We start from the raw sequence: 21,988 nt of genomic DNA, 5'->3' as shown, positions 1-21,988 counted from the left end.
TGTACTTTACATCCTGCTTGCACTAATTTAGCACATTCAAAACATCCACCAAATCTTCTGTCATCCTCTCTGTTGTCAACTTAAGGCATCAGAGTTTGAGACATCAAACAAAAATGATGGACCAGACTTTTGAGATCTTGAACTGGAACAGATGGAGCTCATTTGCTGTTCAGATACGTACAGCTTTATCTCCTCATCTAGTAGGAATAACATTAGGGGAAAAAAAAAAAAAAAAAACCAACAAAAAAAACAGCTTCTGTATTTCATATCCACTTATATCACAGCAGCTTAGAAAGATTGCCACTTTATGGCTATAGAATTTCCTCAATTAAATAAAAAATGTGTTAGATTTACCTGTGCACCCCACATGTTCGGCTTTCTGGAAAGCAGAAATTAAGATTACTCCTTGGCAAGAAGCTACTGATTTCTTTTTTTTTTCTTTTTTTTTTTCTTTTTCCTCTTTTTCCTCTTTTTCCTCTTTTTCCTCTTTTTCCTCTTTTTCCTCTTTTTCCTCTTTTTCCTCTTTTTCCTCTTTTTCCTCTTTTTCCTCTTTTTTTGCCTTAGAGTTTTAAAGCTATGCTTCCATTTGCAGGTAAGTTCCCATAAAAAATAAAACCAGGAAGGTTTTCTCTAAAAGCAGAACTCTTTGAAACAACTTAAAAGCTGAAGTCTGAGGTGCCTCAAATCTCTTGCCATTTCCAAAGTATTTATCATGTAATTATCTTATTTAGGTATGAAATAAGATACACTTGGGCTCTATGTGTATATAAATCTTTCACACTGCAATTAATCAGTCTACTGCAAATAACTACTTGCATATGAAGAGCTCCATCCTTTGTGTCTGAAAATTAGTAAAATATGTCAGGGAAAAAAAAGCATTTAAACTCTCTCAGACACATCTTGCTGTGAAAAAAAAAAAAATAAAAATAAAAATCTGCAGAGAGCATAGACTTCACATCAGCCAGAACAAACCATTCCTAAATCTCTTAGACCACTGGCATGGATGAGATGTTCTACATGCAGATGTTTGCTCTGTCAGTGAACCTGAGGAGGCAGGAAACTCATTTATGTGCTTATCATCTTTCATAAGGACTGTATACATGCCTGGAGATTAACATTCTGGGACCCCTCAGCCACACAAATCACTGATACAACTTAAAATGCAGTGTAATGAAACACTGCCCTGTGCACCAGGGAAACTGAGGCACTCGCAATTACTGTTTAATCTATGAATGTTCAACATTTATTTCAAAAGAAGAAGAAGAAAAAAGGCAAGTGGGGGAGGAAAGGAAGGGGAAAAAAAGGAAAAAAACCTCTTCGCATACATGAGAAAATGCATTATGAGGGTGGTGGGATAGAAGAATCTGACGTTTAAAACATACTGACCAGCTCTGTTGGTAAGAGAAACAGGCACCTTGGATTCAAATTTCATGCTCCCACCACTAAACCACAATCCCTGCAGAGCATTTAAGTAAAGCTATAAAATGGAACATCAAACAGCAAATGCAAAGCTCTAGGATGTATTTGAATGCTACTAAAAATTCAGCTAATCAGGCTTCTCCTTGGCTAAAATATGTAAACAAAACAGAAATTACTCCATACAGTAGAATAACGTGGGGATCTTTACATGTTTACTTCATGGAGAGAGCAGATATAGTTTCTGTTACAAACTAAGCATGAATGACAAAAATCAAGAAATGAGTTACGACTCTAAGAAGCACTGATGAAAAAACAAGTCAGTGATGTTTATGGCTAAACAAAATGGTTAGTGCTTGCCAAAGCTTCAGAAGTTAGCAATGAGACGTAAATGAGAGAGAAGGATAATACTAACTAGTTCTGACATTAAATCATTCCCATACAAGCCTCTGGAGAGACATGCCATATTCCTCCACAGTGCTGCATTTCACTGCGTGCCTTTTCTCATTACTTTTCTGCTAGGCTTAACTGTGACTTACGGTGTGTTTCAGGAAAATCAAGCCCTGAAAGGTGCACACTAAGCTGAACCTTACAGAAATACAGAACCAAATACCACTGGCATGGATCTTGCTATTTTGTGAAAAGCAGTAACGAAAATTTCACATGGAAATTGATGCAAAGAGCAAAAGCATCACTCACTGCAGCAGCAGTCAATAGTGCTTCAAAGAAAGGCATAAAGAACTTCTTGCTGGTAAATGCAAATTCCTCTTCACACACAGGTACTCCCAACCTCTCATACTCAAGCCCAAACAAAGAAGCATAAGGTAAAATATTACCTCTGAAGATCTATGATGCTACCAAGCATGAGTCATGTTAACTTCCATATGAAAGGACTTCCCACTTAACCCTGCTGCAATTCTCAGACCTCCAAGACTGGCTATAATGGCCTGTAGGGGTGAATATCCACCTAGTAACATGACATAAGAGAAATTGTTTTGTATACTTCCAGCCCTAGCCCACCTCATCACTACTTGTTACTTCAGGGGCACTAAGTACCTAAGAATAAGTTGTTTTCAAAGAGACTATCACAGCAGGCATGTTGTTAAGAGTATGGGGCTGCTGGGTTAGCTGACCCTTCATAATAAAATAAAATGAAAAAAAATCATGACAGATAATATGCCACTGCTATCAGCTCCTCCATAGTCTTCTGGATTTTGAGGTGTCAGTACACAGTTTTGAGGCCCCCTGCATCTAAGGACATGAATAGGATACGAAGCTGCCTATCAGTTACAGTGCATATAATGATCTGCCAATGAGGAAAATAGCAGTATTTTTCTCAGCTACATTCTCTTAAGACCTCGGTAATTAGAAAAAGCCAGCTGCAGCTAATAAGAAACAACGTTGAACTGGGATTTATATTTTTTATTATTATTTACTAAAGAAGAAAAAAAATAAAACAAAAAACAAAACAAACAAAACAAAAAACAAAAAACAAAAAACAACAACAAAAAAAAACTTCACTGCTACTGAGACACAGTAGCCAAGTAAATCACTGGGCTCTTTCACTATGACTGCTGGTATAGAAAGCCCTGCATGGAAAAACTAACTGCAGCTCATCTGGTAGGAACACAAGCCCTAAATGGAGGTCTTCATTCAGGTCAAGCTTTGGCAAATTCTAATCCTTCTCAGGTGACATTACTTGTATTCCACCGCATCCCAGTTGATCTCTTCAAATATTTTCCTTCCTCTCCTCCTTAAGCCTTTCAGAGTGTGTTTAAGTAGCACAGACTAATGTTATTTTACCCAATGAGCCTCATATTACACCCGGCTCAATATGCAGTAGTTTCACTTAACGGCTGCTTGGAAAGCTATTAAGAGAAAACAATATGAACCAAGTCAGTCCTCAGATTCAGGTTTAATAGAGTCACATTTCAACCCTCTTCCAGAAGCTGAAAAACCCTACATGTATTTATGCCACTGCTAAAGTTACAAAAACTGGAACTTGGAAGCAGCAGGACTTTTTCCAGGAGTCTGATGGAAAGAACAAAAAGGAATAAAAGAGTGTGAGTTTTCAGATACAGCATTAGACAAAGCATACTATAGTTCTTATTTAAGAGAAATACCTGACATTTGGCCTTCCTGTATATCCTGACAGTACAACTGCTTGACAGTGCAATACTCACCAGAACAAGCACCACTTCAGTTGTATGCACTCTACCAGAGTCAGTTTGGCATCATCCACAGATAAAATGAACAAGACCAAAGTTAGTTCTGGTATCTCAGCCACCTCATTCACAAGCCAGTCTCTGGTATTTGGAAAATGTTAACTTCAGAAAGAAGAATATTGAGGAGAAAAGAAACTTCTATAATGTAAAATCAGTATGATATCGAGAACCCAATTTTGTGTTGCCTGATATCTTGAAAAGGCACAAATCACCCAGATAGACCCATGTTTTCATCTTGTTTGGTTTTGCCTCCTACATCTCATTTCCCCTGTGCAACAATATTAGTTGGTTTTCTTTGTCTGTTTGTTTGTTGTTTTTTTTTAACATCAGGACAAGAAGTAAAGTCAGGGTGGAGCAGGTGATACTTCAAGACTTCTGCAAGCCTGAGAGTCTTGCTGAAAGGAAAATGATTGGCCTCAGAACTCCAGTATCACCACTCAACACAAGGTAACTCCTTTACATTTCTCAATAGCCTTAACAGTGTTAAGTCCAAACTAAGTCCCTCAACACAGTTAAGGTTATTACTGCAGATAATTTAGAACATGTACCCCAGGGATTCCTACAGGGACTGGATGCTCCACGCTTCCTCTCCACAGCTGATGATTTCCAAAACCAAGCAGGCGCCAACTAGATACCTGACACATTACCAAATTGCCTTTCCCAGAATCCCAGAACAGCTGAGGCTGGCAGGGCATTCTGTGCCCCTCTGGCCCACCCCTGCTCCAGTAGGGACACCCAGAGCAAGGGGCCCAGGCCCATGGCCAGGAAGCTTCTGAACTTCCCCAAGGAATAGATGCTACAGCCTCAGAGGGAGTCTCTGTTCCAGTTCCTCTGTTCCTCTCCCAGCACTGGCACCACTGAAAAGAACCTGGATCTATTCTCCTGGCACTCTCCTAAGATACACTGATGAGATCCCCAAGCCTCCCCTTCTCCACATCTCCTAAAATTCAATTCCTCCTCTGGAGGCCACCAGTGAAGACAGTAATACCTGAGACTGAATAAAACAGTAACGATGAGCACTTAAAATGAATGAAAGCACAGAACTGTAAAAAGAAACCATGGCCACTGGCATCTCACAGCATCAGTGAAGTCACTGCAGTCCTGCAGACCTCACTACTGCTGTAAGAAACACAGCTGGAACCCAAAGCACCTGTTTTGAAGCACCTTTTCAACTGCATGTTTTAATTATTAATTCCCATATTGCCATAACGTCATTTTCCCCCCACACCAATATGCTGCTTCACATTTACATAAAGCAGGAAATTATTTTCTGTTACCACTGGCTTTGATGCATACATGTGTTAACAAAAGTTTTATGCATGGGAAATCTGCAAATGGCAGCATGCTTTCTCAAGTCAGCTTTGCTCACAAGAGAGGGTTCTAGGCAGGGGAGATCAGACTGACCATTTTGGAGGGGACCAAATTTAGAGGTGAAACCACCCCCTGCAAATGCTCCTGGTGAAGGCATTGAAATATGCAATTCCAAGAGGCTAGGTAAATAAACAAACACCCTATAAAACATCATTTGGATTCCCACCCCTTGCAAGGGCAAAGCACCTCAAGCCAGAGGCCATACGTAAGCATTTTGCAATAATAGGCAATAGCTTGGAACAAACTAAAACAAGGGGCTGCTGTCTTGTTGCATTGTAAACACAACCTAAGGCCCCTTGGCTGCATTACAGCCTCCTGCTGAGTTACAATTCCTCTTGCTGTGTCAAAACTAAGCCCACGTCCATCATGTTGTTAGCATGTACTGCGTACAGCTGGACATAAAACAGGTCTGAACAAGCTGTAATGAAAGGCCAAGGATCATTCCTGCTAGTGGAGGGAAATCCAGGCCAGACTTTTCTCTGGTGACTTTGATTCAGTTTCTTCCTTGGCCGTCAGCTAAGCAATGCCAGTACTACCAGGCCCCACCTTGGCTGGGATCCTTAAATGCTAACTCACTGCAGGTAACATAAAAGATTAGTAACCTTTAGTTATCATTAATAGAAGCTTAGCTACAGGCTTGCCAGTACACCAGCAGAAAGGTTAGCAGGTTTATAATAAAAACACAGCAATCAAATCTGCAGCAATTGGAAAGGAATTGAGCAAGTCAATGATATCTACCTTCACCAAGCACAGTCACTGCTTTTGTAGTTTCCAACCTGCCTGGCAAATCCTAGCTCAGGCACACTGGCTGTAGTCTGGGCCACAATACACGTGCAGATGATGTGTGCATGCACTGCAGCCATATGTCTGATGCGGCCAGTCCGGGGTTGGGTGGATGGTGCTTTTTTATTTCAAAGGTGGCAACCATACGGCTGCAGAGACCATACATTAGTGCATGTATTTGTCTGTAACACATTTCATCCAGCATTTCATCTCAGGGGAAAAAAAAAAGAACTTACCCGCATCAGGAAGTTTATACTTTGTTACACCACTGCAATTCTCTCGCACAAAAGCTGTTTTCCCTTTGCAGTGTGACATGTACAAGTTTTCCCCAGCACATAAGCACAGATTCACTGCTGCATCCAGTCTGCTTGGGAGAGTGTTCACGCAACCTCTCAGTGACAATAACCAACTGCTGATATCCCAAGCATCAAACATCTTTCAAGGCCCTCACTCTGCCTCACTACATCCACATTTGTGTCTGTTTTTCATCAGGATGATGATTCACCTCCCTCTCCCCCCCAAAATAAAAGGACAAAAGTTACTGCAAGGTGAGTTTAAGCCTCCTAATCCCTAACCCATAAGCTCTGGATTATTTTTAGATTTACATTTAAAAAATCCTAGAGAGCAAAAGTTTATTATTTACTAGCAGTAAATCTTACTGGAAAGACTTCCACAACATTCTGAATCTACACGAACCGCACATGATATTTGTTGGTGCCCTCTTCAAACAGTGGTCATAATGCAATCATGAGTGTTTGTTCTGAAAAGTAATTACAGAATTGCATGCCTAATACTGGTTGTATTTAATTACACTGTCCTCACTAAAGCCACTCAAATGCCATCCCATAAAAACAAACAAATAAAAAGATGTCAGAGTAAACAGAATGAATTCCATTCATTTATGAAAGGACAAAATCTCACAGATACATGGAGCACTTGGCTCTACTGTAACACATAACTGATTAATTACTGGTGGCCATGATTAATTAATTACTGAATGCCAAACTACATGCTACAAAAGGATATAACACAAGCTTCTCTTGTGGAAGCAGATCATGAACTTTTTTTTTTACACTGTTAATCACATCTTAACATACTGGATCTTAAAATCCTCCCATTCCTTTGCCATTACACAGTCAAGATACTTAAGATATCTTAAAAGAAATACCTGAGAAGAAGATCATTTTGCCCCACGTTAACATTTTATTCCCTTATATTCTTCCACTCCTTATAGTTTTCACACTCCAAGAGGAAAGACCAAGAAATCACCAACATCTTCCCATGCCACCATCCAAAAAGAAATGTAAAAAGGCAACTCAGCACATAAAAACAAACAATTGCAGCAAAGTGAAGTGAGATTAATGCAAAGCTACATAGATTAATTTCAGCCTTGTCTTCAGGAGTACTTCAGCACTGACATAAGGACAAGGTGTGCAAGTTCACAAAATGCACCTGCTCCAGGGAATGCTGTTTGACATTACAAAGCTCAGAGATGTGCTTGGCTCTGAAACCAAAGTGCTGAAATGGGCCAAAACTAAGGACACAATGTCTCAAACCTTCGTTGTCTCACAGGATGAGAAAATCTGCAGAAACACTTGTAATGACCTACAATGGTTACTTCTACTGACCTTCTCATCAACTAAGGTTTTGGCATACAATACATACAAACACCAGTTTCTTGCAATTCCCCCTTCCCTATCTCCATATGGAAACTATATTGCAAAGGTACCATTAATCCAAGTGCCTGTCAACCAGACTCTCATTCTTTTGTGCTTGACACACTGCTGTACCAGTGTGCCTTTTTGGGAGCCAATACCTCAAACTGTTTCAACTTCATTTGTCCCCAGAGTTTTGCAAAAGTATTAATGAAATGGACAGAATTGTTCATCTCATGGTAAACCAAGTGACAGCTGGATCAGATTTAGAGAAACATAGATCCATCACTTCATTCTCAATTTGGGCAAGTTGACCTGCTGCCCACAGATATATGAAGTTCAATAAATACAAAAATAAACCCTAGTCAACAAATGGTTCTAATGCAAGGAGTTGGCTGGACAAAGCTATTGCGCAGACAAAAGCAGATGCACAGCCCAAACTCTGCATCTGCCCAATGGGCCTCAGGAGTAGGATTCACCTGATACTTCACTTAGTGAGATGGACTAGTCAGGATCCAGGTATCAAAGAGTCGTGTTGCAACCCACTTCCACACTCTAAAACAACAACAACAAAAAACTCTTAGAGAGGAGATTTAACAGGCTATAAAGCCAACACCACTGCCAAAAAAGTAATAGATTCACTCTGCATGCATAAGGTAACCTTGCAGCACCCAAATAACACTTCCCAAGGTATCGCATCTACTAAACAAGCACTGCACAGACAATGAGTATACACATTATGGCAGTACCTAATTTGGGGGTCTAAAGCAGCCTGTGATGAAAGGATCGAACTGTTACATTTTTGCATTATCAATAGCCAACATGTATGAAGTCATACATTTTCACTAAGAAAAGGATTAGCAAACACTTGGAGTCTAGACAAATACCAGAAGGTTCTCAAACTGTGCCCAAACACATCTTTGTGGTGAAAAGAAAAATAATGCTTGGGGGTGGGGGGGATGGGGGGGAAGTGGTTAAATTTAGTACTTTAAGAGGGCTGTTCCAAAAGTAATGCCTCCTATTTTATTTTGTTGTCCACCACATCAGAAGCAGATGATGGTGGTATGACACCAGAGGATGAATCTTTCCATCAGTATCCCATTACATGTTGTTGCCATGTGACAGATGGCAGCAGAGGAGCAGTCTGACGTGGAAGTGCCTATGAAGCAAAGGGGTGGAACTGAACTCCTCCAAGCAGGAAAAAAACAAAAAGTGACATTCATCGGCATTCACTGATACTTGCCAAATGTTTACCAAGACCAAACAGTGGATGGTGCATTTCAGCAGTGGCAACAGCAATATGGAAGACAAACCATATTCCAGATGGCCATGCACAGTTGTCATACCATAAAACAAAGACTCTAAATCAGTTTGTCCATGTGAATCTGCTCATGATGATGACTACACTGAAAAATGGTGCTTTGTAGATGAGAATTTTCTCTATCAAATACTGTTATTGTGCTCTTTGCAACTGCTGTAGGTCCATGGGAAAATGTCCATGGAAAGACCTTCCAATAGGAGGTATTACTTCCAGAGGGACACATATTAAAAATGCCTGGAAGGAAACAAACCTCTAAGAAAAAATAAAGCAGAGCTTTCCAGGTTCTATATCTGTTACTTTTGAGAGAGCTACACCAACATAATTTGTGTAGAAAATGTAAGACAGTTGGATGTGCAGGTTCCCTTCTAATTTGGTATTGCTTTCAGCCTGTTTCAGAGACCAACAACAGAAAGGTACATATCTGAACTATATTTCAGATATACTAAAAGGCTAGTGAGTAATCTTATTTAACATTTATTGAGTTTATTAATATTTCTGGAGCCCAATCAAGGGGAGGCATCTATAGCAGGATAGATTAACTTGTACCAACAGCTACATTGACCACACTGACCAACGTTCCATCAACTATAAAAGAAGCATACAATATTCATGTTGAAGATAATTATGTGTAGTCAAGTAAATTCCATTCCTGAGATTTATAATCAAGGATACATTTTGGAAAGGGGCATTACAATTCAGCTATAAGTTTTTGAGTTTGATGTACAGTCCACTAGGAAAAAAAATTGTAACCTGTGATGATCTGCAGGTTTGACTTGACAGTTCTCCCTAAACTACAAAAAGTAATCAATAGCTAAGGTTTTCATTTGGCTGTTGTTTCTTTTTTTATAATTATTATTAAAAATAGCTATGTAAGAAATGAAAAGCAGACCTCTGTGGGACAGTCAGGCTCTTCGCAAAAGCAGAAAGAGAAATAATAATAATATAAAAAGGAAGACCATTGTTTTTCTTTTTATGCCTTGAATTTTGGTAGTGAACACCTCTTTCACATTCTGTCTTTTAAATAATGTCAGTCTTTCTTACTGACAGAGGCTTATGTCAAGTATATTAGTATGGTAGTATTTTGTCATAGTAATTACATGTCCTTGTATACTGCAGATGATAGACTTTGTTGTGAAATAGCATTCTTATTTACACCATCTTAACTTTCCTAATCAGTAAGCACCCTCACTTTTAGCATTTGCCATGCATTTTGACTTGCTCTAGCAACAGATTTCAGCTAAGCCTTGGAAGACATATTCCCAAACATTGGAAAGCACTGAAGTCAAAAAGCAGACAAATATACCCTTCAACACACTGAAAGCACACTGGAAATCTTCCTACAGGTTTCAATACAGAAAAATAAAAGGACAGAGATGCTATACTTGTCCAGACAACCATCTAGTCCAGTATACTCACCCCAAGTGAACAGCAATGGAAGGTAGTGGATGCAGGCAGGAATGGGCAAGCATGCATACATATAGCACGTGCTGGGATGTGCTCTCCATTTGCATCTTCTGCCTCAGGGTGTCAGATGCATGTGACCTGCTCTATGGGAATCCTCCAATTGCTTCTCCAGAAGGTCATACACATCCCCATCAAGCCTATCAGGCTCAAAAGGGTGGCTTAAAGATCCCAAGCAGTACTAGAAACCTACATCAGGCAACTGAATTAAGCTCCTGGACTTCAGAGGTCATTTCCAAGCAGAACACCACTCTGCATTTTGAGCACCCCTTCACAAACCTCCACAATCCACTTGAGCACTGATTATCCTCAGTGACACTGTGCCATCAGCTAGTTCATTATTCCTTCATTCATACAAGTTTTGGTTTCTGCTGACATTTTAATGTAAGAAGCTTCCTTAGACTTACCAGACAATAGGGTATAAGTAGCCAACATTTTTTTTTCAAGTTAGACTTCTCAGTGGACTCATTGTTAGGATATTGTTGCTGGTATAATACCATGTGTATATGCAGAGTGTTTTATAACTAACTACTCCAAGTAGCAAAGTGTTGAGGAACAGAAGCGACCCTCCAGAGCGTTACTACTGATCACAAGTACCTGGGGAATAACTCCAGCAAGTGTTAACATGTCTTTTACAAATTGTTACAAGCACTTAAGTAACACCTGAGGAAAACACAGAGTTCAAAGTACAGCTTCCCGGAAAGATTTTAAGCCTTAACCCACCAGCAAAAAGTTCACAGTCCTCCAAACGCAACACATGTTTCAAGTTCAAAGAGAAGTAAGAACAGACAAAAAGCCTGGATACTGACGGACAGTCAAAAGGTGTTCTCTGTTCTGTCTGTATGACTGCTGCTGTTGTTTAAGGCAGCATACTGCTCTTTGGAGTCAGTACAGTTCTTGTAAAGCAAATGTGGTATATGCCTTAATCAAGGCATTTTTCCTTAATTCCTCTTCCCTCATAATTGAGTCCTCAACATTTCCTATAGCCTGACCACACATACAAATGAGAAAGGCTTTGATATTATCCCCTTCTCAAGTAATTATGTAATTGATATAGGGGTTTGAGAAATAGCTTTATCTCAATAAGTTCTCCTCTAGCTGGGAACATATGTAACATATTAATAACCAATGTGTGGTCAAGATCTTCATCTTGCATAAGGTGATACACAGTTAAGCAGATTCGATCAGATTCCAGTGACTATGTTCCTTCATATATGCATATACTCCTATAAACACTCCAGGCAGAGCTCTACTAAGCCACTTGGAAACAGGGAATTTTCCATTCCCAGGCCCTCCTCCTACTTCTACCTACAGATATTTTGCCATCAATACTGTTGCTCACCACTCATGCACTTCCAGTGACACAGCCTTTATTCAATACAGAATGAGAACATCTAACACATGAGGATGTACGGTAGCCTTTATCACACTCACTGAATATGAAGTCTCAAACTGACTTGAAAGACAAGTTTTCTACACAGCTTTTTCTGGAGTTCTGGGATGTAGGTAAACTCCAGTTTCCTCATGTGAATGTGTCCCATTTGCATCTCTTCACTATTCCAGCAGTGGTCTCATCAACTCCACTTAGGCTCTCTTACTACAGAAAAGCCTCCCCGTCCATGCAGACATTGCTATCACATTGACTTCAGCAACTCATTTTTTTTTGGTAGTCATTTCCATAGAAACCAAACTCCTCTCAGTCAGTGCTTCTGCAGAATACCATCAGTCCTCCTGATAAGCATGGCTTACAGCCTTCGTTTCTATATACCACTACCATTTGGATGTGGAGTTCAGGAAAGTTGTTCTCCTCACTTCTCAAAATGATTGGTCTCTCACACACACCACCATGTTCAGTGAAATCCTAAGACATGGAGTCACACATCTTATGCTGAGCAACACAGAGAAAGAAAACTGAGATTGAAATGAACAAGTAGTAGGCATTCAAAATAAGTGTGTGTGTGTGTGGGGGGGGGGGGGGGGGGGGGGAAATCAAACTATACAACTAAACAGGAAAGGGAAAGGAGGTGCTTTGATATTTAATCAGTTAGTGATAAGGTTGGACTACAGACTTTTAAGCTATATACCCTTCAATGCTTTTTAGAATAGATTCCGTTAGGAAGGCAAATCATCATATCTACCTTCCTATGCTCAAGACCTCTAATGGGAGGAGGTGCTTGAGTGTATCCAGAGAAGTAAGGTCTGCCTGAACCTTGCAGAGCAGAATTCTAATGAGCCAACAGAGTAACTAAGAGGAACAGTGGCATTCACAGCATCTGCTGACTGTGATAAATATAAAGCACTACCTTTAAAGCAGGGGTACACGCTAAGAGAGCAAAAACCAATGCCAGAAGGAACAGTATTTCCTAAGCAACAGTATTTCATTCCACATGTACTGCAGTGTTGCAGGATTCCTTGGAACGAGAAAGGGTTGAAAGAAGAAGGAGAATACAGAAGTCTGGAAATGTCCACCCAAATTATCTAAATTCTTGTTTACTGGAGTATCCCACAGTAGTTACAAACACACAAATATGCAGCCATATATATACTTAACATTCACAATACACAATTCAGCTGCTTTTCAGAAGGAAAAAAAAGTCAGCTACACATGATTTTTGCCCTGATTCCAGACTGAATGCAATTGATTTCTACCACACAGGAGACTGAATTGATGCCAAACTTTTCATTTCATTAAGAAAATGATATTATGGAGCATCTGAGATCATGTAACAGACAAAATAGAATGCCAAAGAAACGTTAACTGCCAGTACCCCACAGTGAATGCCTGATTATTTGCAGATGGGATATGGAAAAATTGTGAAATTATTGGAATTTTGAGTCCTGTACGAAAGCATTACTTCAGACTGCATGTGTCATGGCAAACGTCTATTATAGTATTGAATGCATTCTTAGCTTTTGCTTTCAGTGCTCAAAACTGGCTGCGCTTGCTTCTTCAGCTTTATTAACTGGAAAAGACCACATTCTTCAAAGCACAAAACAGAACCCTTAGGTGATGGCACAAAACAGTGCCAGTAAGTCAACTATCAATACCGACCTTATTTATCCAATAACTAAACTAAAAACTAATTTAAATCAATCTCCTTGGAAAAGCCAATTGTTCAACAAGCTCAACAATTGCTCTGAGATCAATCGTCGAACATGAGATCAATTAAAACCAGCTTAAGTTTGGTCAGAGGACAATTCACACAACTCGAGCTCCATGCCTATTCATTTCGAGCTCCCACAATGCAGCCCTTAAGCTCTGTTGTAAAGCAGAAATACCGCTATCACCCTCCGCTGTCTCGTCAGCACTCTAAGTAGTTCCACATTTAATTAAAGACACAGTATCCCCTTTGTTAGCACAGATAGGCTGGTCACTTTCAAGGACTGCTATCGTTTTAGCCACACACTGAAGTTAAATTCTGGAAACCATCTGTTGGAGAACCATCAAAATTAAAGTGCCGTACAGTTTTATTTGTGCCTACTCTGAGGCTGCGGGGAAGCACAAGCTCTTCTGCAAGTTTCAGTGCTATATGTACCGGCTTTACATTGTAGATGTTCGCTCCCTCCCCACTCAAAGATCCCTTCGGTGCAATTTGTCCTGAAATCCCAACGTCTGTCCCAGTACTGGAGCCACCTGATATACTGTTAGCTTCGGTAAAGGGGGGAATGGCTGTGAAAAGAATGGGGAAACGAACGGCAACGCGATTGAGAATACGTAGAAAATAGAAACATTTTATACTGAAGTGATTCGTCCGACAGAAAATAAAAAATAAAAGGAAGAAAGAAGGAAGCAGCCCGCAGGCTGCTGACAGCTGGGAAGAGCTGCAGTAACCGCTGCGGCCACACGGGTGCTGTACAGACACACCGCTCCGTTCTCAACTCAGCAATCCCCGCAGCAGCATCTCAGCAAAACAGACCCGATCCCAGCGCACCGCTTCTCCCCGTTTCTCAAAGGGCTCTGCGCGCTTTGAGCCCAACTTCACCGCTCAACAAAGCAAAACCTCTGCAAACCACTGCCCGAGGCTCCGCCGTGCCGGGACCAGACCGCAGGGCGGACGGAGAGCAACCCCAACGCCCAAACCTAAGAGCGCGCCCCGAGACCCCGCTCGCTGCGAACCGCTGCGGTGCCGCGCGGCGGCACGACTCGGTACTCCGGGAGCGATGCGGGGCTGGAGGTCGGCGGAGCCCGTCGGAGCAGCCGGCCCGGGGTCGGCTCACCTGCCTCGGGCAGGGGGCGGGCACGGCGGCCCCCGCTGCTCCTCCTCACTCACCTCTCTTGCCGCGTCTCCAGCGGCCGGCTTGGCAGTGGCCGTAATCCATACAGTTCAGGACGATCAAGGCAAAGGAGAAAAGGCGAAACCGCATTCTGGGCCGCTGGGGCGGGCGGGCAGCCTCCTCCGGCGGCGGCGCGCGAGGCGGGCGGAGGGGGCAGCGGCTGCTGCGGGAGCTCACGCGCCTCCCGCTGCCCTGAACGCGCGCTGCGAACTTGCTGCGCCTTCCAGCATCTCCCCTGCGCTGCGTGGAGAGAGAGGGGGAAAGCGCGGCTCGGGCTCCGCGAGGCTCTCCGGTCCTCCCCTTTCTCCGGCTTTCCTCGGGAAAATCAAAAGGAAGAAAAGAAACAAAAAGCTCGGTCCGACTGCGGGCGGGAGAGGAGCTTCCGAGAGGAGTCACCGAGTGCCCCCAACTTTTTCCCCGGCGCTACCGCGAGCGCAGCCTCCGGACCCGAGCGCCCCGGGCCGGGCTGTCAGCCTCGCCAGCCGCTATTTATCCCGGCGCAGGGGCGCACCCCGCCCACACGCGCTCAGGTCGCAGCACGGCGGGACCGTAGCCGCCTCCCCTACCTTCCGCGGCGCGGCCCCGCAACCAGCCCGCCCCGTCGGCGGGGCCGTAGAGCCACTCGGCTCCGCGGGGCTGCCCCCCGCGCCCGGCTCGAGTCTGGGGGGAGGGAGCTCCCGGCCGCATGCGGGCGACGTCCGCGTTCCCCCCCGCTCCTCCTTCTCCTCTTTCTCCTCCGCCCGTCTGCACGCCGCGCCGCCCGCTCCCCCCGGCCGCCCGCAGCCTCTCGGCGGGGGCCGCCCCCCGGGGCCGCGGGGCCGCGGGATGGAGCCGCGCCGCGCTCCCGGCCATGCCGCCGCCGCCGCCCGCCCTAGCGCCGCCCGGCGCCGCGCCCCCGCCTCCTCCCGCCCGGGCCCTAGCGCCGCCCGCGACCCCCGGGGTTCGGGCTCGGCTCGGCGCGCCGGTGCCTCTCCTGCAAAGCCTCCTGGAGTGCCTAAAGCACGCTCACTTCGCTCTTTCTTTCCTTCTTTTCTTCCCGCAGCGTCCAGCAATTAAACGTTTCCCTCTTTCAGCCCGGTTTTTAAGACTTTAAGCCATTCGTTTTCCATTCTTTCCTTTCCTCACAGTTCCTAAAATCTTATCTCTAAATCTCCCAAGGCTCTCCACTGAGGAGCCATTTGCACTATTCTGGGAAGATTATTCTTGAAGTCCCCAGGTATACGGGCACAGAGTGACTTTTAGCCATTCCTCTCCACATTTCCACTTGGCAAAGGTACTTCAGAGCACTGATTCCCTGGTGAAGTTGGAACCAGGCAGCACTGCCAAGAGAGGGTGGAACACGAGAGTACCCCAGAGCTCTCAGAAACACTTAGCTCTGTCCAGGGAGATTTGTTATCTCCTCACATCATCCACTGCACTGACAGCTGCTGGACCCGGGCATGCTTCTCCTCCACAGCTTGGGCGATCTACCTGACCATAGAGAGGGAAAGTTTGGTTGTATGGTGTTTACCACACTGCCCTTAGACCTCAGAACTTCTGACTATATTTATCAGTAGAATAATATCCTAAAGCAGAAAAGCATTGGTACCCTTGGGCAGCAGAGTGAGTTACAAGGAATCTGAGTCACTTGCCTGGAACCAGAAGGCAAGGGTAGGACAGTCAAAACTCAGTCCTGAGTTTCCCAAGTTCTCAGACAGTGCAGTAATCCCTGGGCTGCCCTCCTTTGTGCTCACATGTGGCACAGCAGCAGTGCTACACTTGTGTAACTGTGAGGATGAAAGCTGAAGATTTTTACAAGTTATATGATTCGCCTCTGGCTTGCACAGGTACACTCTGATCGGTAAAGGACTGGAAGATGGCCAGGCCCACAGAGTGGTGGTTGGTGCTGAGGGCCTGTCCTGTTCTACATCTGCACTGATGACCTGTATGGGAGTACTGAGAGTACCCTCAGTAAGTTTGCAGATGACACCAAGTTGGGAGGAATGTCAATCTGCCTTGGGGTAGGAAGGGCCTACAAAAAGATCTGGGCAGGCTGGATTGCTGGGCTGAGGCCAATTGTATGAGCATCAACAGGACCAAGTGCCATGCCCTGCACTTTGGCCACAACCCCAGGCAGTGCTACAGATCTGTGGCAGAGTAGCTGGAAAGTTGTGCATGGGAAAATGATGAGGGAATGTTGGTCAGTGCTAAGCAGAACATGAGCCAGTAGTATGCCCAGGCAGCTAAGTGTCCTGGCTTGCCTTAGAAATTGCAGCAGGAGCAGGCAGGTGATCATCCCTCTGTACTCAGCACTGGTAAGGCTGCTCCTTGAGTACTGCATTCACTTTTGGGCCCATCTCTACAAGAATTACAGTGAGGCCCTGAAGCATATTCAGAGAAGGGCAATGAAGCTGTGAAGGGTCTGGAGCACAAGTTTTATAGGGAGTGGCTGAGGGAATTGGAGTTGTTCAGCCTGGAGAAGGGGAGGCTCAGGGGAGACCTAATCACTCTCTACAACTCCCTGAAAGGAGGTTGTAGTGAGGTGGGGTTTGGCCTCTTCTCCCAGGTAACAGTGATAGGATGAGAGGGAATGGCTTCAAGTTGCACCGGGGAGGCTCAGGATGAATATGAAGAAAAATTTCTTAGAAAAGATGGTAGTGCATTGGAATGGGCTGCCCAGAGAGGTGGTAGAGTCACCATTCCTGGAGGTATTCAAGAAATGAGGAGATATCATGCTGAGTGACATGGGTTAATGGCATGGGCATGGCAGTGATGTATTAACGGTTGGACTAGATGATCTTAGTGGTTTTATCCAACCTTACTGATTCTGTGACCACAATATAGAATAATAACTTCTGGTGACAAATCTTTATTTACCATAACTGTTATTGGAGATTTCAATGTATGAGGTCTCACTCTGCTACTCTGCAGAGCCAGAACCTTCAGCTAACTCATCCAGACCTAAGAATTATGTCAGCCAAGGCCCTTCCAGCTCAGTGTCAGAGGTGTCTGAGTGGATTCAAAGTGGATGCTAAGGAAAAGTGCAAGAAATAAGGCTTGCATATATGTGGTTTGCAGCTTACTGTTTTCTTCTGTCTACTTTTTACTCTACTTTTAACTTTTTTACTCTGAGGGTGGTGTAAAGTGCTATCACAGGCTGTCCAGAGTTGTGGATGCCCCACCCCTGAAGGCATTCAAGGCCAGGCTGGATTGGGCCCTGGGCAGCCTGATCCAATGGGTGGAATACAGTTCACAGCAGGGGGTTTAAGGTCCCTTCTAACCCAAGCCATTCTATGATTCCTTACTTATACGCTGTAATTTTCCAAAGGAGTTATAGAGAGATGATAGATAGATGGATAGATGGATAGATAGATAGATAGATAGATAGATAGATAGATAGATAGATAGATAGATAGATAGATAGACAGAGTCTTTTGTGTAAGTACTGACATCAGCACTTCTAGCTAGTTCAGCTTCAGACCTGAATGTGTCAGAAGTACATAAAGTTATATGGGAACTTTTAAACCGGTGGCCTGCTGGTGTTGAAGGTGACCAAGGTCTCCCCAAGGGTAGCACAGGCTTCCAGGGGATGCAGGACTCAGACATCTCTCCAGCTCTTTAGGCAGAACAGCATGTCACTCTTCTTTATTCTGGGCCTTTTTGACAGTCTCACAGATCTGAAAAAGAAATACCTATGGGAAAGCATCTCCATGTGAAGTACCTTGCCTGGAGACCAGGAGTGCCCCAGCACTATATTTTTCCTGCTTATAATGGGAGAGACGTAAGCCCAGGTGAGAGGCAGCTCAGCCCACCATGGTTCAGCAACTGGTGGGGCTCTCAGCATCCACATGGTGAGCCAGGCAGGCTGCATCACCCACACACAGTTCTCATGCCCTGGCAGCACTCACCATAGCATCCTATTGTGCCTTGTAAACAGAGGGCATGGCTTCTGTCATGACATATGGGGAACTCCTGCAGTCCACCAGTGGTCTGTAACAGGCAGACAGCTCAGCACAAGTAGCATTTTCAAGACTGTAGTAGGAATCACAGCTATGGTAACTTTAAATAAATATTATTTTTATTTCATTAATATTTTTCAAGAGCTCTTTCCAAGCTTGATGAGCTGCTAAAGGGACAGTATGAAAGTACTGTCAGATTCAGTATTTGGGTGATGGAGGCATTCTGGATCAAATGGAGATGGGAAGTAAACTCTCAATACTGCATGAAATAAAGTAGGCAGGAAATGCTTTCAAAGAAAAGTCATCCATCTTATGCTTCCTATCATGAGGAAGAACCTGTAGAAGTTTGCAAGAAAGTGAGCATTATAATCAAAGCCAATGTCCAGTAACAGAGTTCCAGACAAATTTCAGACTACAATTAGGTTTTAGTTCACAGAATGCAGTGTTGTAGAAAGCAAGATATTTGGCCATAAGTATCTGAATAATAATTGTGATGTGACAATGGATGGAAAATTCTTGTTTAAAAATCACCAGCATATAAATAATCTTTCTCAGTATAGCTTGGTTAACAAAAGGAAAGGTAAGTCACAGGCAATGACCACAGTACTTCACACCAATCAAATGTGATAGTGTTGTTCACAATAAATGTGTTCAAAGCACCTGAAAAGTCTCTTAATGCTTTACCTTTTGTCTGTGCAAGCATTTGAGAAAGGTCCAGATTTTGGTTTCAGCGAATCAGAAAAAATGACAGCTGTTATTCACTGTTATGGGACTGACATCTGAATTTGACAACCCAGAGATAGAAGGCAGAAGGAGAAAGCAGAAATGTCTTGAAGAGACTAGTCAACAAATGTTGGGCATCCGGAAGGTGGATGAGGATCACCTCTAAGTGAGCTTCGAAAGGAATGGTAACAGGAACAGGTAACAGGAATGAAAGGTTGAAAAGAGCAAGAGGAACCACAGAGCTAATGGAGAACAAAACTGCAAACATAGCCAGCTGTCTATGATGGTTGGCAAATTGAGAAGAGTGAAGGTAACTTTGAGATTCGATTAAGAAGAAATAACTAAAGAGTTTGAAAAGAATGATGTCAGTGGTTCAGAAGACTAATTACATACTGCAGAGCCTACAGCATGTTTACAAGGAGAGGGAAAAGAGTCAAGTTACCTGTGAGGTTAAAGAGCAGAGGAAGGAAAGGTACTGGAATGGATTCTGTTGGACACTGTAAAACTGTCTCTTTGGATTCTCATTGAAATCAACAGAGAAGAGCTCACTGTAGGCATTAAACCGTGTGTGTGCCATTGTGCAGCACTAGGCCATTAATCAACACTTTATGCCTTCCAGGAGGCTTTGTCAAAGTGAGAAACTGGGATAATGATCTGAACAGTGCTGTTTGATGGACATGCTCATGGGAAGAATACATTACTCAAGGCCCAAGAAGATGATGTGGCAATAACTGAAATGCCAGATGAGTTTGGGCAGCAGCTTCAGCTGTGTGGATAGCTAGGAAGGGGTGTATTTTTTATAGTTTACTCAAAAGTCTCAGCAGCCAGTTTAATGCACTTGAACAGTGCTGAAATGATTCATTACACGCCATCCTGAAATCATATTATTTTACAGAATTAGAGCTCTATTCAGTGCATATTCAGTTTTATGTGTGGTGCTCCACAGAGATTTCACCGACTTCTACATTTGGCTATATTAAAGCCGAAATGCTGCTGCTTTTACGGTATGAAGTAATCGAATCTTTCTATTCCTTATTGGTTTCCATAATATGTGATCTGCAACCATCCTAACTTCATCATGTAGCAGAGAGAGATTTAAAATAAACAATACCAAAGTTAATTTTAAAGGAAATTGCTACATCACTCCAAATTGCAGTACCTGGGAGACTCAACTGTTTCACGCTTCAGTCACTCTCTTCACCAAGACCAGAGTATCAGCAAGAATATGAAAGTCTATGTAGTTTTATACTGCAGTAGAGGAGATCTATCTTTTATCTTCAGAGAAAGAAACGAGTTATCTTGATAAGCTTTACAACTGAAAGAAATATTCATATACAATCTTGCTTCCAACAGTGTATTTCTGAGTCAATTTTTACTTCCTTTAAATTCTTGAAATATACTTAATTCATGGATTCTTCAAAATATGAACTGAACTAATAATATGAGAATATTCTGCCCAGTTCTAAGCCTTTTTAAACTAGAGCAAGGCCATGGGAGGACCACCAACATGTATGGGGGTAGGAGTATGGCCCTTTGAGGGAAAGCTGAGGGAGCTGAGCACATTTGGGAAGGTCTAAAGGCCCCTTGCCGAACCCACAAGAGGGTTACTGCACAGGTGAAGCCAGGCTGCTTATGGATGTGACAGGTAGAAGAATGGGAGACACTGAATGGCACTGAAATAGGAGGGTTTTCAATGGCAGCATAGAAACTTCCATATGGGAATGAATAAATTTTGGAGGAGGTTTGCCCAGAAAAGTTGCAGACTTACCCTCCTTGGGCAAGGCTTTGAGCAACATCATCTCAACTCTGGTGACCCAGCTCTTAGCAGAAAGTTGCACGAAGGACTTCCCAGCATCCCTGCCAACTCTACAGAAACCACGAGTTCCCAAAATAGGGTAAGAAGTCTGTTCGATGCATCCTTCTGACACTAGCATTGGTTCACTTCAAGCTCTAACCAGCCACACCTGGTTAATCCGAAATATCCACAGCATGCAGAGAAACAAATCTTCATAAAACTGTCCCTTAGTTTTGAAGCAACAGGAAGAATTCCAATCATCCTCTTTTTAGTTTTAAGCTACAATGACCTTAGAAATTATTTTATGCACAAAAGCCAGTGAAACAAAAGTATTCCATACTCTTTTATGGAAAAAGGTTGTGGAAATGTTAATAATCTCTGTAGAAAGCTATTTTCATTTTTAAAAAGTTTAGTCTCAGAAAAAATATCCAATGACATATAGAAGAAGATTGTAGATATGAAGAGTCTGAGATTAGATGCAATCCATCTAAATTCTCTTACAAGTTGAGTAAGGGATCAAAGATTGTCACCGTTTTGACTCTGACTTCTCTGAAACAATCAAACTTCACAGTTTCTGACCCAATTATTCAGGCTTTTCTCATGAAAATCTTCCAAGAATATCCATGAGGATATTGTCTGAATGAGAGCAAGTTCATTAAAAATAAAGATCTTTATTAAGGGTTCAGCAAAATAAATGGAAAGAAGGGTTAACATTTAAACATGTGGAAAGAAGGGGTGACATCTCCAAAATAACTTTAGTAGCTCTCTTGAGTTTAATTTCCAGTTCTTTCAAGAAAAAAATAAAATAAAATAAAATAAAATAAAATAAAGTAAAATAAATAAAAAATAAATAAAAAAGAAGCCCAGGAAAAGTAATGAGAAAAACATGCTGTAAATGATGTGTGTCGTTCTCTTCCAATTTGGACTGGCACAAGACAACCAGTTCCTGTCTGCCAGTTGTGGACACCATATTTCTCTTGGAGAGTGCACAATACAGTTTGCTCATGCATGGATATCACATTCTT

At 42.8% G+C, this 21,988-nt stretch overlaps 1 protein-coding gene across 2 annotated transcripts in view; it reads right to left on the bottom strand.

Annotated features, from left to right (window-relative positions):
* The window catches only part of RSPO2 (R-spondin 2), a 98,546-nt gene extending 83,621 nt beyond the window's left edge, over positions 1-14,925 (bottom strand). Inside the window, exon 1 of one of the 2 annotated variants that reach the window (XM_072328752.1) lies at positions 14,504-14,925. In XM_072328752.1, coding sequence (XP_072184853.1) covers positions 14,504-14,597 — 94 coding nt within the window. In that variant the 5' untranslated portion in view covers positions 14,598-14,925. The remainder of the gene's footprint in view (positions 1-14,503) is intronic. The other variant, XM_072328751.1, reaches the window with a different exon arrangement.
* Positions 14,926-21,988: the final 7,063 nt, after the last annotated feature.

The sequence above is a fragment of the Excalfactoria chinensis genome, chromosome 2 (assembly GCF_039878825.1).
Source record: "Excalfactoria chinensis isolate bCotChi1 chromosome 2, bCotChi1.hap2, whole genome shotgun sequence".
NCBI lineage: Eukaryota > Metazoa > Chordata > Aves > Galliformes > Phasianidae > Excalfactoria > Excalfactoria chinensis.
The sequence above is the reverse complement of the archived record's forward strand: the minus strand, read 5'-3'. Positions and strand labels throughout refer to the sequence as shown.